This window comes from Folsomia candida, unplaced genomic scaffold (genome assembly GCF_002217175.1).
Source record: "Folsomia candida strain VU population unplaced genomic scaffold, ASM221717v1 Fcan01_Sc041, whole genome shotgun sequence".
In the NCBI taxonomy this organism is placed as follows: domain Eukaryota; kingdom Metazoa; phylum Arthropoda; class Collembola; order Entomobryomorpha; family Isotomidae; genus Folsomia; species Folsomia candida.
Window position 1 is genome coordinate 865,138 of NW_019091233.1, and position 16,440 is coordinate 881,577.

A 16,440-nucleotide genomic window follows, 5' to 3' on the forward strand; every position below is an offset into this window, starting at 1 on the left:
GGTAAGATAAATTAATAAATAAATTACATAAATTTCCTGTCATTCAATTACTTTAAGAGCTTATTCATTTAGTCCAGCTTTGTCATTTGTTTACAGTGAATAGAATAGTAGCTGACTTCGTCCAGATTTTTACTGAGTACGACCCAGATCGGAAGAATTTAGGGGTGGTTATTTAGGTAAGGAGTTTATTTATTTTTTCCGGACATTTTGTTTACATACACAAATGTGTGCATTAAATTTGGAGATTTGTGTTAATTAATTATTTTTCAGTGAAAGGCTCATGTTGCTCATCGACGACACCATCACCAGAATCATAATTCTTATCCGTCGCCAGCAGCATCAAGCGTTATTCAGGTAAATTAATTACACAAGTAATTATAAATATATATGTAGCTAGTAAAAAAAGATTAGTCAGAAATTAATTGTTTATAAATATTAGTCTAGGCCTGATAATGATATAGTAAATAATAATTAGTTGAAACTTTGTATGCTGTCGGTTTTACGTGCATAATTTATGAATATTTGAAATGAATTATCAAAGTGTATTTGTAATATATATTTGTAGAATTTGTTTATAAACATTGTTAACATAATAAATTCGATATGTTAACTGAATTTCCGTAATGATAAAAATCAATAAAAAAACAGTAATGAAAACAATACTGGACTGTGTTGATTATTTACCGAACCGGGAGTAATCACATTACTTAGTTGGGTTATTTCATTCCTGCATATAATATTGAAGTTCATATAACAAAGTAACAAATCAACCCCGTTGCGATAATCATTGCGTTGAACACCGTCCAATAACTAAAACATTACCAAACCGGTAGAATCATATATAGACTACATGGGGTAATAATTCCGGTAAGAAAATTTCGGTGAGTGTAGAATAACGGCACACGTTAGATTGCAACACTATTAACAATTTTTTTCAGAAATCCTTTCACCATTTAATAGTGCAGATTCCAGAAGAAAACTATACGTTTCAAATTTACCTGGCACGTGGATTTTGTAACGAGGAAGATCTCTCCAAGATTTTTCCAGACGAGACACAACAGTATTAAAGCATGTGACCGTATATAATGTAGAAAGTACTACTCTATCTACTCTACGTATAGTAGAGTAGAAAGAGGAGCAATAATAATATAGTGACGATTAACAATAGAAGATAAGCATCATCTGCTCCTCTCCGATTTATTTATTTGGTATTTCCTGTCCACCTGTGCATTCATCCAGCCAGCCACATCATTACCATCACTATACATAATGTGTATTCTTTGTAGTTTTGGATTTAAAGCTGAATCCTCCTTTACATCAATTTAACGTCAAAAATTAAAACCTTAATAATACCCATTTCTGTTTCTTGCATAGGTATTTTTGAATCCACGTTTTAAATTGCAGATCCAAAATTGGTTTAAAACTTCCCGCTGTGACGCTTATTTATTACCAAGTAATTTTAGAATTATATTATCTATTTATTTTACATCTAATTATATATCAAAACAATGCAAAACATGATCACCTGTTGGGCTTCATTGTTGTAACAATGCCAAAATAAATTTAAAAGGGATATTAATTTGCTCCACAAAAATTTTGCCTGCTCCCAAGTTCCCCCATGCATGGCATATAATAACAAAATAATGGACAATTCTTTCACATTTATTTTATTTATGCCGTCATCTTATTCTCCCGGATTCCACATTCGGATAAAACTTTTAAAAAAAATATGTGAACCGTAACTAATCATAAAATTCATCCCGTCCTTCCGGTCTGGTACTCCATAATTTAAATCCCCCGCAATGAGCTTGGAAGTCTTCAGGCTCATAATACCACCGCTTATCGAACGGGCAAAATGTCCTGCCAAACAACCAATTACTTAAGGAATGAAGTCCATCGCCTATATCGGTGAAGATGCTGCGACCCTGGTGTTTTACTGCAGTTTACTCGGTTTTAATTTCAAAATATCCGGCTGTTCCTAAAGGTTGTTTAAGTTACCCGGGTGTTTTCCTTCGTGAAGATTTTCGCCAGACTCATCAGATCCTGTAATGAATTAATGCATTACCCGAACTCAAATTTTGGCAGGTTTATGAATGGGATTGTAATAATTACCTGGGTATTCTTCTGATTTTTCATGACTCTCAGATTTATCCTCCCTTGTCTTTCTGTTTGGCCCAGGACGATATGCCATGCCTATGGAAGTAGATATTGAACAAAAATTAAACAAAAGTATAAAATGATAATAATAATTCTTAAAATAATATAATTATCTAAATCCCAGTGCCATCCTACAGTATCCAGCATTGATACTTAAGGGACATCCTTTCGTTATTATTTGTGACTAAATAATTTAGCAACCACCAATGACCTAACTGAGGTCAGAGTAAATTTAAATTTCGCAGAAATTCTTTTTACAAGTTAACACCAGATTGTGTCTCAAATTTATTATTTACCTGCATGAAGTACAAGAAGGAATGCAAATGCTAGAAAAATGCCATACTTCATTCCCGTTCCCATGGCTCGGAGGCTAGTAAAATCTACCAAATTTTCTGCAAACAACTAAAATTGTACTTATTTATTTCACAATAAAATACTTTAGAAATGAGCACGAAATTGTTGACATTTTACCTTGTACAATACGCGGAAGTTGATTGAAAGGTGTTTGGGTGAATACCTACGTCTATTTAACTGGCTCAAAAAATTGATCAGAACATAAAAACGTAAATAAATAATAAACACCAATTAATGAAAACATAGAAAGCCGTACAAATTGTCCCTAACTGAATGTATTAAAAATAACCTAATTAGAAAGCCTCATAAATTCATATTTGAGCAATAAATAAAATTCTTAAATTTTGCAAAGTGATTGAAGTATTGGGGAATAATTTGACTTAGTTGTTAGCAATTTACCCCATAACTGCGGTTAAAATCTAAATATTAATTGAGAATGTCTGTTGGTTATGACACCTGGAGACCTACGGAGGTTGGACTTGATCGTGGTGGCCGAGCTTAACTTTATCTACGCAGCGCGTGGAGCAACTTGATCACAAAAAAATGCAAAAATATTTATTGTTGTAGTTGTCCCTTAAACTAATTAATTTATGAAAACAGTCAATATTCACTTGACCAGGATGAGCTGGGCTACCACTAATTATGTACGGCAACGAATTTTTTATTTCAAAATTGAAATATGTGTTTCTAAATCATGTAGAGACAACTATTGGATATGTAATCCAGCCCAAGATTTTCAAATTAGTAAAAATTAATTATTGCAAACAAATTTGGGGTGTAAAGTTTGTTCAACGCTAATTTCTTAAATTCATATTCATAGATTTTGTACGTACACATATCTTTGCAGACCATAAAATGTCAACCCTTGACTCAACGGCACCTTACAGTTACATTTCTTTTGTTAGAAGGAAACGTAGAAATTTAAGGGATGTCATTAACTTTCATATTCTGGATATGCTAACTTCTCTGATAACGGTGATTCAAGAGAAATTAAAATAATTTAGAAACATCGATTGAATGGACTTTGTTGAACAACGGCATTTCCGAAATAGATAGAGGACCACTTGTCATGAAAATTGAAAGAGTGACGGAACCTGCAGCATTATCTTTCAATTTCTGTGAGCGCCAAAATACTGTTTCCTAAGTTATCTCAAAAAGTGATTAATTTTACACCATGTTATTTTACATTCAAATTGTACATTCAACAAGTATTATGTGTCTGGATAGTAGACTTTATTTTAATGCGCATGAAGTATAAACATATTTGGACAGGCATAAATCGTATTTGATCTGGGCTCATATTTTAATACGTCAAAACACTATATAAAGTTCCATATTTCGATCGTGAACCTCTAAGGTGCGAATTTGCGAAATTTTGCAAAACTCGCGAATTTGCAAATCTGGCCCTCAAATCTTAATCCATGAATAAATCTATGTCCAAAATAATTTTTAAACCGAATTTAAACTATATTAGACGAGTTTGAGTCAAAAACTATATATCTCAAAATTCGCATTAAATTCGCATATTTTTAATTCTAGCGCGAAAACCGTCTAGAGTCCATGCCAATTTCTTTGCGAATTCTTAATCTACTAAAAATTACGGAAATTTTAAGGTATCTCCGGTCAAAATCGGTAGTGCGGTTAAAAAACACCTTTTAATTGTATTAGTCTATCTTAAATATTTTACAAGAGTATCCAAAACTTAAAATTAACGCTGAAGTATGCAACTGTGCACATATCTTCGTATTAAAAAGTTAAATTTATTAAATCAGTTTTACATACATATTTAAATTTACATATTGACAACAAATAATTAATAGAAAATATGAATTGTAGAGATTTACAATCACTCAAATATAAATATATATAAACTAGCCTATAAGCCCGTCTTACAGACGGGCGGATTTCGAATTTTTTTCATTATAGAATTTTAATGTTTTTAATAGACTGAGTGCACAATGTGCACATAACACTTATTTTCAAGTGTTCACTTCGCACAATATTCTTAATAAGAATAGTCCAGTCTCTGTCTGTCTGTCCGGAACGCATCCCCCAATGCATTAGAGCAAAGAGCAAATGTATTGTAGGGTAGCGCAGAGCGTAAGACTGTGACTCCACATCTATTATAACCACTGCATTGACTCCCCTTTACCGGCGTTTGCCGGGTCGGGAAGTGAAACGTATAGTATGGAATCGGGTAAAAACAAGAATGACCCCCACGGGGTCACGGTACACGCGGTAACCCCGTGTTATACACGGGTAAGCCTCTAGTAGTTATATGTTCACTGAATCTCATCATTAAATTCACCCTCGCTAGTATACGGTATGAATCTATGTTATTTAACTTAAAAAATACTTGAAATAAATAATTTTTTAAAGTTGCTAACAAATTTCTATAACGGTGCTGAGGATTTTTTAAAACTAATATTTTAAACGTTGCTATGCAATATTTTTAACGTTGCTAAGCACAATTTTTACCGTATCTAAGCAAAAATTTTAGCGTTGATAAGCAATATTTTTAACCTTGCCAAGCAATATTTTTGACGTTGCTAAGCAATTTTTTTAGCGTTGTCAAGGATTTATTTTACCCGCTGCTAAAGAATGATGATGATAATTACATGTATATTTTTTATAGACAAAATCATGATAGCATCCAACATCATATTCAAAATCACATCCATAATCACAATAGCAGAATAACATTCATAATCACATTATCACATCAAAAATCACATTATCACATTAAGAATCACATTATCACATTAATAATCATATTATTACATTAATAATCACATTATCACATTCATAATCACATTATTACATTAATTATCACATTAACAATCACATTATCACATTAAGAATCACATTATCACATTAAGAATCACATTATCACATTAAGAATCACATTAACAATCACATTATCACATTAACAATCACATTATCACATTAATAATCACATTATTACATTAATAATCACATTATCACATTAAGAATCACATTATCACATTAATTATCACATTATCACATTAAGAATCACATTAACAATCACATTATCACATTAACAATCACATTATCACATTAATAATCACATTATTACATTAATATTCACATTAACAATCACATTATCACATTAACAATCACATTATCACATTAGTAATCACATTATTACATTAATAATCACATTAACAATCACATTAATAATCACATTATCACATTAATAATCACATTATCACATTAACAATCACATTATCACATTAATAATCACTTTATTACATTAATATTCACATAATCACATTAATAATCACATTATCACATTAACAATCACATTATCACATTAATAATCACATTAACAATCACATTATCACATTAACAATCACATTATCACATTAGTAATCACATTATTACATTAATAATCACATTATCACATTAAGAATCACATTATCACATTAAGAATCACATTATCACATTAAGAATCACAATAACACTCACATTATCACATTAACAATCACATTATCACATTAACAATCACATTATCACATTAAGCATCATATAATCACATTAATATTCACATTATCACATTAATATTCACATTATCACATTAATATTCACATTATCACATTAACAATCACATTATCACATTAACAATCACATTATCACATTAATAATCACATTATTACATTAATAATCACATTATCACATTAAGAATCACATTATTACATTAATAATCACATTATCACATTAAGAATCACATTATCACATTAAGAATCACATTATCACATTAAGAATCACAATAACACTCACATTATCACATTAAGAATCACATTATCACATTAAGAATCACATTATCACATTAAGAATCACATTATCACATTAATATTCACATTATCACATTAATATTCACATTATCACATTAACAATCACATTATCACATTAATAATCACATTATCACATTAATAATCACATTATTACATTAATAATCACATTATCACATTAACAATCACATTATCACATTAACAATCACATTATCACATTAATAATCACATTATTACATTAATAATCACATTATCACATTAAGAATCACATTATCACATTAAGAATCATATTATCACATTAATATTCACATTATCACATTAATATTCACATTATCACATTAATATTCACATTATCACATTAACAATCACATTATCACATTAATAATCACATTATTACATTAATATTCACATTATCACATTAATAATCACATTAACAATCACATTATCACATTAACAATCACATTATCACATTAACAATCACATTATCACATTAATAATCACATTATTACATTAATATTCACATTATCACATTAATATTCACATTATCACATTAATAATCACATTATTACATTAATATTCACATTATCACATTAATAATCACATTATCACATTAACAATCACATTATCACATTAAAAATCACATTATCACATTAACAATCACATTATCATATTAATAATCACATTATTACATTAATTATCACATTATCACATTAGCAGAATCACATTAGCAAATCACGTTCATAATCATATACACGTGCGCTGAAGCCAAAATCCCAACTTCCAATCAGAATGCTGGAATGTCACGGAAAATTCAACGGGACGGACTTTTGTAAATTATAATGTAGATACTTGAGTTTCGAAACGATTACAGATATGGACAATTAACATAGTAGATATTTACGCTCCGTGGAATAAAGCATGACACAAATGATAAAGGGAAAAGTGTAAAACTAATGGCAATAAAATGTACTTGGAAGCACTCAAAGTTTAGTGGGCAAGTTACCTTTTTTATATTAATTTTAAGCTTATCAGCACAAGCTTAGTAAGCTTATAGCCATCGTTATACATAGGTACGTAATCATTGCATATTATAGGCCATAAATGGATAAGTTATACCCGATCAACGTAAAAAATATTTCCCAGAAGCACTGGATTCTTTAGGTAATGGCTAATTAACCATTTATCCGTCATCCCGTACAATCGATAAGTCCTAAAGTATAAAAGGACGAAGGAGTAGGAGAACGAAACCATTACCTCCCATTTCGAACAAAATAAATTACAAAAATGAGGATTGTCATTCTTCTTGTTTTCTGTATTGCTGCCATCAACGCCGGAGTGATTGACCACACCCGATGTGGTAAACGTTTTTAATTAGAATAAATCATGTCAAACATATAGTTTATGCATAACTATACAAGCATTTTAATTTGGTGGTTCAGGTGGTGCAGGAACATTCAGGGAGGCGCGAATCTATAACTCAACGGGTGCCATTGCTTTTATGAACCCAGGATATCCATACCTATGTAATAATTTCTAAAATTGCATATTTTCTAAGTCAGAGGTCAACGCCTTTGTGTAGTCAGTGATAGTGATAGTTTTGGCGTGATCACACAAAGGCTTGTGCCTATCAGAAAAGTATAAGACCAAGGAAGCTGTAAGATCCATTATAAAAAAATAAATATCCCGACATCCCGTCAGATACCCCTACTTTTTGGGATATACGGTTGTGCGGAGAAGTGGTAGATATTATGAAACTATTCAGTATTTCGGTATTAGATAACCAGGGTGAGTATTTGGAATAGGTGAGGTAGAATTATTATACGTATATAACTAAAATCAGTTCAGCCGGGTCAGAGCTGGCTAAATCAAAAATTGGTGTGTACCACTTTCTACATTTAAAAAATGAGTTTTTTTTCGTAAATTTACTTTATGCTTTTTGTGGGGTTTAAAATATGAATTTTTTTAACGAAATAAAACTGCCAACATTGTCCACTTTCAGGTGAAGGAGATTTCGTTCCTAGTAGTGCCAACTCCGCCCTTCGATTCAAAGTGTATGCCACCTACCTTGGATTCAAAGTCCCACTAATTGACGTCGTCCTTGAAAACTCTTCAGTTCAACCCGGTGTCGCTTACACCGTTAGATTTACCGTGACTCCCAACGATATCCTCGCAAATAACATAGTCCCAATTGAATCAAAAGTTTCCAGTAATCACACTGGACTTGTCGAGTTCTGCGTTATCCTTCAAGTACACGTAAATTGTGACACATTTTGTTAGACGTATCCCTAGTCGTGAGTAGGGATGGCAAATGCAGTAATCATACGATACAAACGTTCACATATGGTTGACTATGTTGGAAGCAAGAATAATTTAATTATTTATAAAAATTATGTCGACTAATAAAGATGTGTGCACACAAAATAATGCTGTAGTGAATTCCGTATCACTTTCTGCTGTAAGAAAAATAAACTTCAAGTGCTTAAAATAATGTCCGCTAATCCAATATGAAAATTACTGCAAGGATTTCAAACAGGGTAGTGGCGGTATTATGAGCTAAAATTTCAGAATAGTGCTGGAGAGCTGAGTTTGTAATGATTATATTTTGAAATTGTTTGCAAAATATTTTATAATACATATGTATGTTGCAGTTCAGAAAGGTTATATAACTTTCTGCTAAGGGTTAACAAGATTGCACATCAAAACTAAAATAATCTATTTACAATTATCTGTTAATTTTCTTATTATTGAGTTAGTCCTGCATCTTTTGCCATACTGTAGAAGATTGTGGTTTTATCCTTCATCAAATTCACGGGAGTGTCAACCTCAACAATTTGACCTTTATCTAAAACCACAATTCTAAAAACAAACCAAATCGAAAAGTTTAAATTTGTATTGAAACATTTTGCATCTCATTAACAATGGTGTAATACCTTGTCGAATCCATTATGGTATTTAATCTGTGAGCTATCGTTATCACAGTGGATTCTGCAAATTCCTGTCTTATGGTTTTCTGTATTAAGTCATCCGTTTCCAAATCAACGGCGGCCGTTGCTAATTTCAAATAAGTTAGTTTAAACCAACTAAAACTGGACCATTGCTATCTAAGAGGATACAATTTCTACATACGTGCCGAAATCACGTGCCCATCATATTAACATTGACGACGGGCGGAAATCAAATTGAATCTGTCCTTATTAACTCCAGAATCTTAATTTACTTACCTTCGTCTAACACAAGGATTTTAGTTTTCCTCAAAAGTGCCCTGGCCAAACAAATCAGTTGTCTCTGACCCATACTAAAATTCTGGCCTTCTTCTGCCACCTCATACTCCAACCCTTGTGGCAAACTAGAGACATAACTTTTCAAATGCGCAGATTCCAAACAGTCCCAAATATCCTGGTCAGTATGAGACGAGAACGGATCCAAATTTGTGCGCAGAATACCAGAAAATAAGACAGGATCTTGGGGGATTATCGTTATTTTTTTGCGGAGATCATGCAACCCAATTTCGACTATGTCTTGACCGTCTATAAAGATTTTTCCAGAGGTTGGTTCGATCAAGCGAAAGAGCGCCAGTGTTAGAGATGATTTTCCCGCGCCTGTTCGCCCAACTGAAATTAAAGTCACAACAAATTTACAATTTGACCTCTCCCGCCAAATGTTCTATACTTGTTTACCAATCCCAATTCGTTCTCCAGGTTTAAAGGTACAACTTATCCCCCGAAGAACTAAGTCGAGGCCTTCTCTATACCGTGTTTCATACCTTGAAAATTCAACTTTTCCCTCACTTGGCCATTCTTTCGCAGGTTTTAGCCCCGTTTCCCAAGGTGCCTCCTGCGGCGTCGAATTCAACTCTGCAATTCTTTCGACGGCAACAATATTTGTTTCCAGATCGGAAGCAGTTCGTACCAGAAAGTTTAGAAGCGCTGTGATCTGAAGGGCGGAGCTTATTGAGAGGCCAACAATCTCTGGATCGATGGATTCTCTAGAAGCTACGGCGAACATTGCGGCAGCAAATATGATTAGGCTGCCGATCGCTTCAAGTCTTGTAGCTATCCATCTACATATTTCAGTATTGATACTAATAGCCAACTAATTAATTATTAATTTCTTAAATTAAATAAATATTTACAAATTTGAGGCAATAAAGGGATAATAGGCTTGTTGGTTGTCATCAATCTTTTTATCACTTTCCAGTATAAACTCGTCTTGTAGCCCAAATGCCCTTATAGTCGTGGAACCAGAAATTGTTTCGCCAAATTTTGAATAAATAGGAGACCTCGAAACGGATTCCATTCGTTTAAGTTGGCGGGATGTGGCAACGTAAAATCTCTGAAAAGATTAACAAATTTTGTTCCCTGTTTGATTCAAACTCTCAAGTTTTTGTCAAAATTGATTAAAATTTCACTCACCTGAAGAAAAAAATAGAAGACAGCAACCGGCGCAATAAACGCTAAAAACAACGGCGTACTATAAGCAATACTGACAATAGCACCTAATGTATTAAACAAAATCATATTCCCGCTTCTCAAGTTCTGGGGTAATACGATATCCACAGTATCCACATCCTTGCTAAACTTATTTAACAATCTCCCCAACGGTGTGGTATCGAAGAACCACATTGGTGCTCTTATAACCTTTCTCAACATCCCAAAATGCAGCTTTGCAGCCGCATTCAGAGTTGCCATGGCCATAGTTCCCGCTGCAAACAGAACAGTTACAGCTTGCGCTGCCCCAAGCCCGCCATATATACCCAAATACTTATCCGTAGTTTCTCTATCGTTTGTACCATTCCTTTCCATTTCATCGATTGTCGCTTGCTTCGACCATTGCGATAACCATATGTTAGCATACGTCGCGGCTGCGTTCGATATGATAGTGAACGAAATCCCAAACAGGAAGATTAAGAGCCCGCCTTGTTTGAAATATTCAAAAATTATCCCGCTCTGAATATTTCCCTCTGCTGTGGTTTCAGCCTGAATCAATTTCGGCTTTTCACTCTCCAATTTTACTAAATTTCCCTTCTTTCTACTTCCACTTGTAATACTATCCTGGGTCGACCTTCTTTTTTGGTTTTCGATCTTAAAACTGTTTCGTCCTAATGTCTCAATGCCAACGATTTCTCCGATTTCTTCCACCAAACTTTCATCCATTTCTTCGCCTTCCCCGGTGTCCAAGTGCTGAGCCAAAAATTCTGCAAAACTTCCCCGATTTTTTAGAAGTTGTTGAAATGTTCCATATTCACTCACCCTCCCATCTTTTAGGACCACGATGTTGTCAACTTTTGGAAGGAAAGAGACGCCGTGAGTTACAAGGATCCGAGTCTTCCCGTTAAGGAGCCCTTGCGGTCCGATTAGTTTGTCGAATATGTGTTTCCCCACGTGAGCATCCACTGCAGAAAGTGGATCATCCCAGAGATAGATGTCGCTCTCTTTATAGGCTGCCCGGGCTAAGGAAACGCGTTGCTATAAAAGTTACAATTTCAATTAGAAATTTTAATTGACATTGGAAATTTAAAAAACAAGGTTTACTTTTTGGCCACCGCTTAAGTTAATTCCTTTCTCCCCAATCTCAGTTTGGTCTGCATTTTCCAATAATTCTAGATCAGGACCAAGGGCACAGGCGTCAATCACACTTTTATATTTATCTTCTTGGAAACCATCTTTGAAGAGAACATTTTCTCTTAAACTTGCGTTTTGAATCCAAGCCGTTTGTGCTACGTATGAAAGTGAACCGTCAATATTTACTGTTCCTTTATGTTTCTTTAAATCTCCAAGTATTGCTGACAGCAAAGACGTTTTTCCCGAGCCCACAGTTCCAACTAAGTACAAATTAATTAGAATTATAAATATAAACTAGAACTATAAACATTTCTATTAAAAGACTAACCGACAGCGGTCAACGACCCCTTCTTAACGCTAAAATTGATATCCGCCAAAGTGACAGATTCATCGGTCCACGAAAACGATGCATCTTTAATGACAACTGGTTCATCTAAAAATTAATTAATCCGTTACCATTAGTTGAAACATTCCAGCAATTAACTAACCCTCATTCTTCTCCTTAGTCACTGAATCCTTCTCAAGTTCCTCCGCATTCAGAAACCGGTTGATACGATCCACACTAACCATCGCTTGAATCGTTATCGCAATCACCGCTGGCAACATAGTCATCGGCATCCGCAAAATATTAAACAGGCTTAAAGAAACAAAAGTTTTCTCCGCGTTCAAATTATGCGTTTCATCTGTCAGAACGTACACCGCGAAAGTTGAAAGTGAAACCAGAAACGGGGCGCAGGTGAAGGAGAACATTGTGCTGGTACCGTAAAGCGCCGCCTTCCTCAGCAACATCATCTCTCGATCCCTCAACTTTGTTATTTGATCAGCGTATGATTGTTCCCAACCGTAAAGTTTTAAAACTTTCATACCGGTTAAGATTTCATTTATTAGTTTAACCCTCTGATCCTTAATAAGCATTTGTTTCATTTGCAAATTTCGAACTCGGGATTGAGTAAATCCTGTGTAAGGGATTAGTAGTATCATTACAGCCAAACCCGCGAATACTGATGGACCCAAGGTGTTGTAAAGGAAGTAAATTGACAACCCAATTTGAATCGGGGCGGTCAAAGCCATGAAGAAGAGGCCCGCCAAGTCTAAAAGCCTTTGAGTGTCGACACTCATTAAGTTAACAATTTCCCCCGCGGTTGTATCTCTTTTCGCGGCGGAAGTTATGATTAGAGATTTTCGGTAGATGGCGGACGATAGAACGGTACGTGTGCGCATGCCAAGAAGCATCATGCGTTTCAAGTGTTGAACGCCGAAAATTGTTTGGAGGATTGAGCACAAGATTAGTAGACCGGAGTAGAGGTAACCTTTCCAGAATTCTTCCGTGCTTTGGGGGGAGACGTGAGCGACAAGAAATCTGTGACGACAAATTAAGTTTAAAACTACTATAAACTAAAATATTCCACTAATTATTGTTATATCTGTATTTGCATTTACTTCATTAATTCGGGTGAGACGAAGGGTAACAAATCTTGTAAAAGTTTCATGAGTCCTGCCACGCACAAAGTTTTCCAGTAACATTTGAACAAGATCGAGACAATTGAGACTTGTATGGATTTCCCGCTTTTGGCGCTTTTTCTAAATTTAAAATGGAATAGAATTAAATTTATTACGAGCAGATAAAGTTTTGAGACTTCGGACGTCAATAAACTTATGTGGTGATGGAATGCAGCAATAGTATTGCTTAATGTGTTGTGCGGGTATTTTATTATATTAGTGCCTAATATAGTCCAATGTAAATTGGGGACTAACTGGGCAAAATGACACGAATGTATAGGGAAAGTATAATCTGGCGCCAAATTTAAATACGTTCAGACCAACAGACTTTACTGGACAATTAGTATTATAGATTATTTTAAAATCTATTAAAATCTTACGCCTTTGCTGCTTCAACAGCAGCATCCCAATACATGTTAAAAGTTGTAACTTGCTCATCCGCTCTGTCATCTTTGTTCAAATCCCACAAATCTTCGAAGTTCAAAGATCTCTTGTACCCGGTCCAGGCGATCGAATCGAACCAAGAATAAGTTATTTTTAAAATGAAAGAGGATTGTTTTTCAGGGCATGGCATCTAAATAATGAAATTATATCATAATTCTCTTTATCTACATAAATTGATATTTCCTTTAACGAATGGTGACAACGTTTAAACTTTTTTTATTACTCACTTCAAACGGCATGTGACTCTTTTTCCCCACTCCACAAGTGGTCGTATCTCTGTCAGCAAAGCAATGTAAGATCAGCTGCCCAGCACACAATGGGAAGATAACAAACCGCATGAGGAATATGTGACGTTGCATCGACTGTGAACATACCAAAAAACGCAATGCACCCAACATTTGAACTGACAATTATTAAGTATTTCACAATATTACAGCTTAAAGTCACATGGGCATGAACAACTCTGACGAGAAGAAACCGTCTATATGCCATCTTCAGATCGCCTCCAAATTTTGACCCAAAGTAGGTTCTAGTTTTTTTAGAAATATGTTTTGAAGGATTTGATGAAATGGCCAATTGCTCTGAAGATACACATATAACGTTTAAGTTTCAAAATTTTACAAATGAAATTTTACAAAGTACAATCATACTTATTCCTGATAAAATTTCACATTTTAACTATTTTCGGTTAAAAAATATTTTTAAAACAATTTTTACATTTAATCATTTGTAAATATAAACTCTATTTTTGATTTACTGCAGATTTTGATATATAAATAATATTTATTCTCGTCACCCAATCAAATCCTCACACTTGTAACAATAGGGAAAAATTCGAAATTGTAACCTTTCATGGCGTGTGACCATCAAGTCCTTCAAGTTCTATTTCTAAAAAATCAAAATTTACTATGCCTCACACTTTGGAGGCGATCTGAAGTTGGCACGTAGAGAATTTCTCCTTCCGAGTTTTATAACGTTCAATTACTCACCTCTTCTACCGTATCGTCATATTTCCTTACTGCCGTCCTAAATAAAATCCCCTCAGTAATTGTTACTAGCAACCAAAATAGGAACTGTGTGCCGGATGCCCGGATCCCTTTGAATTTGCCAACAATTAAGAGAAATAGTGCTAAAACCTGAAAGTAACAACGGACAGTGCAAAAAATATTCAAATTATAATGGTACTCCCATAATGTTATCCATTTTAAAAGTTTTGAATACCCACATAAGAAACTAATCTCGCAATTACAGCCACATTTTCAACGGCGCTAGTTTCTTCATATTTCTGTAATAAAATTAAGTGAATCACTCCAGCTACAAGGAGACATGTGTTTAATAAGGATCTCCCAATGTTTATCGGGTTCCAGGGCAGCCCCTCTCTTTTCCCGGAAGTTAGGGAGAAGTTTATATCAAAGAAGGAGAATAGACCGAGGATCGCTGTAGGAAGCCAGGTGAGAACAGTGCTTTCGAAACAGGGCGTGAAATAAGGGTCCGTTGTGTCCCAAGTAACATTTCGATCCTAAACAGTTAATTAAATTCAAACTGAATCTGAACACTTTTAAATTGAAAACAAATATAATTTTACCCAAAAGGTAGATCCGCAAAACTCATTCATTTTATTTATAATTAGTTAATTTTGATTAGGTACTTTACACAATTCGTCGAAATTAATACTTATTTTGACTTTGTGGCGCACTATAACAGCCGATTAATTCATAAAATATTGATTACTTAATTCGTATTCCATTAAATGCTTGGTTTCATTTATCAGGTTGGATGATGTTTCAAAGTCACGGATTGAAATCGTAATTGCTTAAAAAAGCAACCCGTGATACGATTTTATACTAAATTAGAGACAAAAGTGTACAATGCATCATACATAAGTTAGTGTCAGATCTGGGTTAGGGAAACTCTTCCAGTGTAAGTATTAATATTACTACTCTTATCATTTTTTATCAGGTTGATAAAACTGTAACTTATGCACGGGACGAAACTCTACCTATGCTAGATAATCAAGGAACAATATGTTAGGGTGGGATTGATGTTCATTGTTTTGTAAACCATTTTAACCTGTTGTGGTAACAAATGATATCCATATTTGACTTTTGTCGGGTTTTCAAGATTAAAATATTAATGAAATAAACTGCTTACCGAAGTGGATAAACCACGTCTAACGCATGAGAAATAACTTTCGGTGGTTTTTATGTATTACCAAGTGTAACCCAATCACGTGTAAAATGTTTTTAATATCCCAGACATGCTTATGTGGCTCTACCGGACGTATAATGTCGTCCTCAAACGTAAGTTTATCCTCGTTTGTGGTAAACTCCTACTTAATTGAGGACTTACCCATATCGACCAGAATTAAAATTAATTAATTTTTGGTGTGAAAAAAGTTGTAAATTTTCAATTTTGAAAAATGACGTGGATTTGACAGCAATATTAAGGTATTCCGAGTTTAAATTCATGACGTTAAAACTGTGTGAATATGAAATGAACCCAAAAATACTATAAATTCAAATTTCATGAAACTGGAAGCAACATAAATTTAAAGTGAAGTGAATGACCTAGTGTAAATTAGGTCTTATGCATTCATTAATTCTACTTAACAA

At 33.9% G+C, this 16,440-nt stretch overlaps 1 protein-coding gene across 1 annotated transcript; it reads right to left on the minus strand.

Annotated features, from left to right (window-relative positions):
- Nucleotides 1-8,904: 8,904 nt before the first annotated feature.
- Nucleotides 8,905-15,706, minus strand: LOC110861391 (multidrug resistance-associated protein 1). The gene is made up of 15 exons (XM_022110496.2): nt 15,414-15,706; nt 15,054-15,347; nt 14,818-14,964; nt 14,056-14,190; nt 13,765-13,958; nt 13,325-13,465; nt 12,373-13,244; nt 12,213-12,317; nt 11,855-12,144; nt 10,736-11,788; nt 10,456-10,655; nt 10,001-10,383; nt 9,545-9,934; nt 9,254-9,374; nt 8,905-9,179 (listed from the first exon to the last, which is right to left on the minus strand). Exons 1-15 carry the CDS (start codon nt 15,441-15,443, stop codon nt 9,065-9,067), a joined length of 4,470 nt encoding a protein of 1,489 aa, XP_021966188.1. The 5' UTR covers nt 15,444-15,706; the 3' UTR covers nt 8,905-9,064.
- Between the last annotated feature and the right edge of the window lie 734 nt (nt 15,707-16,440).

Excerpts from the sequence above, each read along its gene's own strand:
- LOC110861391 (XM_022110496.2), bottom strand. The coding sequence starts at position 15,443 with ATGAATGAGTTTTGCGGATCTACCTTTTGG. Across the intron at positions 13,466-13,764 it reads GCTGTTGAAGCAGCAAAGGC|AAAAAGCGCCAAAAGCGGGA; the intron begins GTAAGATTTTAA and ends TTTTAAATTTAG. Across the intron at positions 12,145-12,212 it reads GGGGTCGTTGACCGCTGTCG|TTGGAACTGTGGGCTCGGGA; the intron begins GTTAGTCTTTTA and ends ATTTGTACTTAG.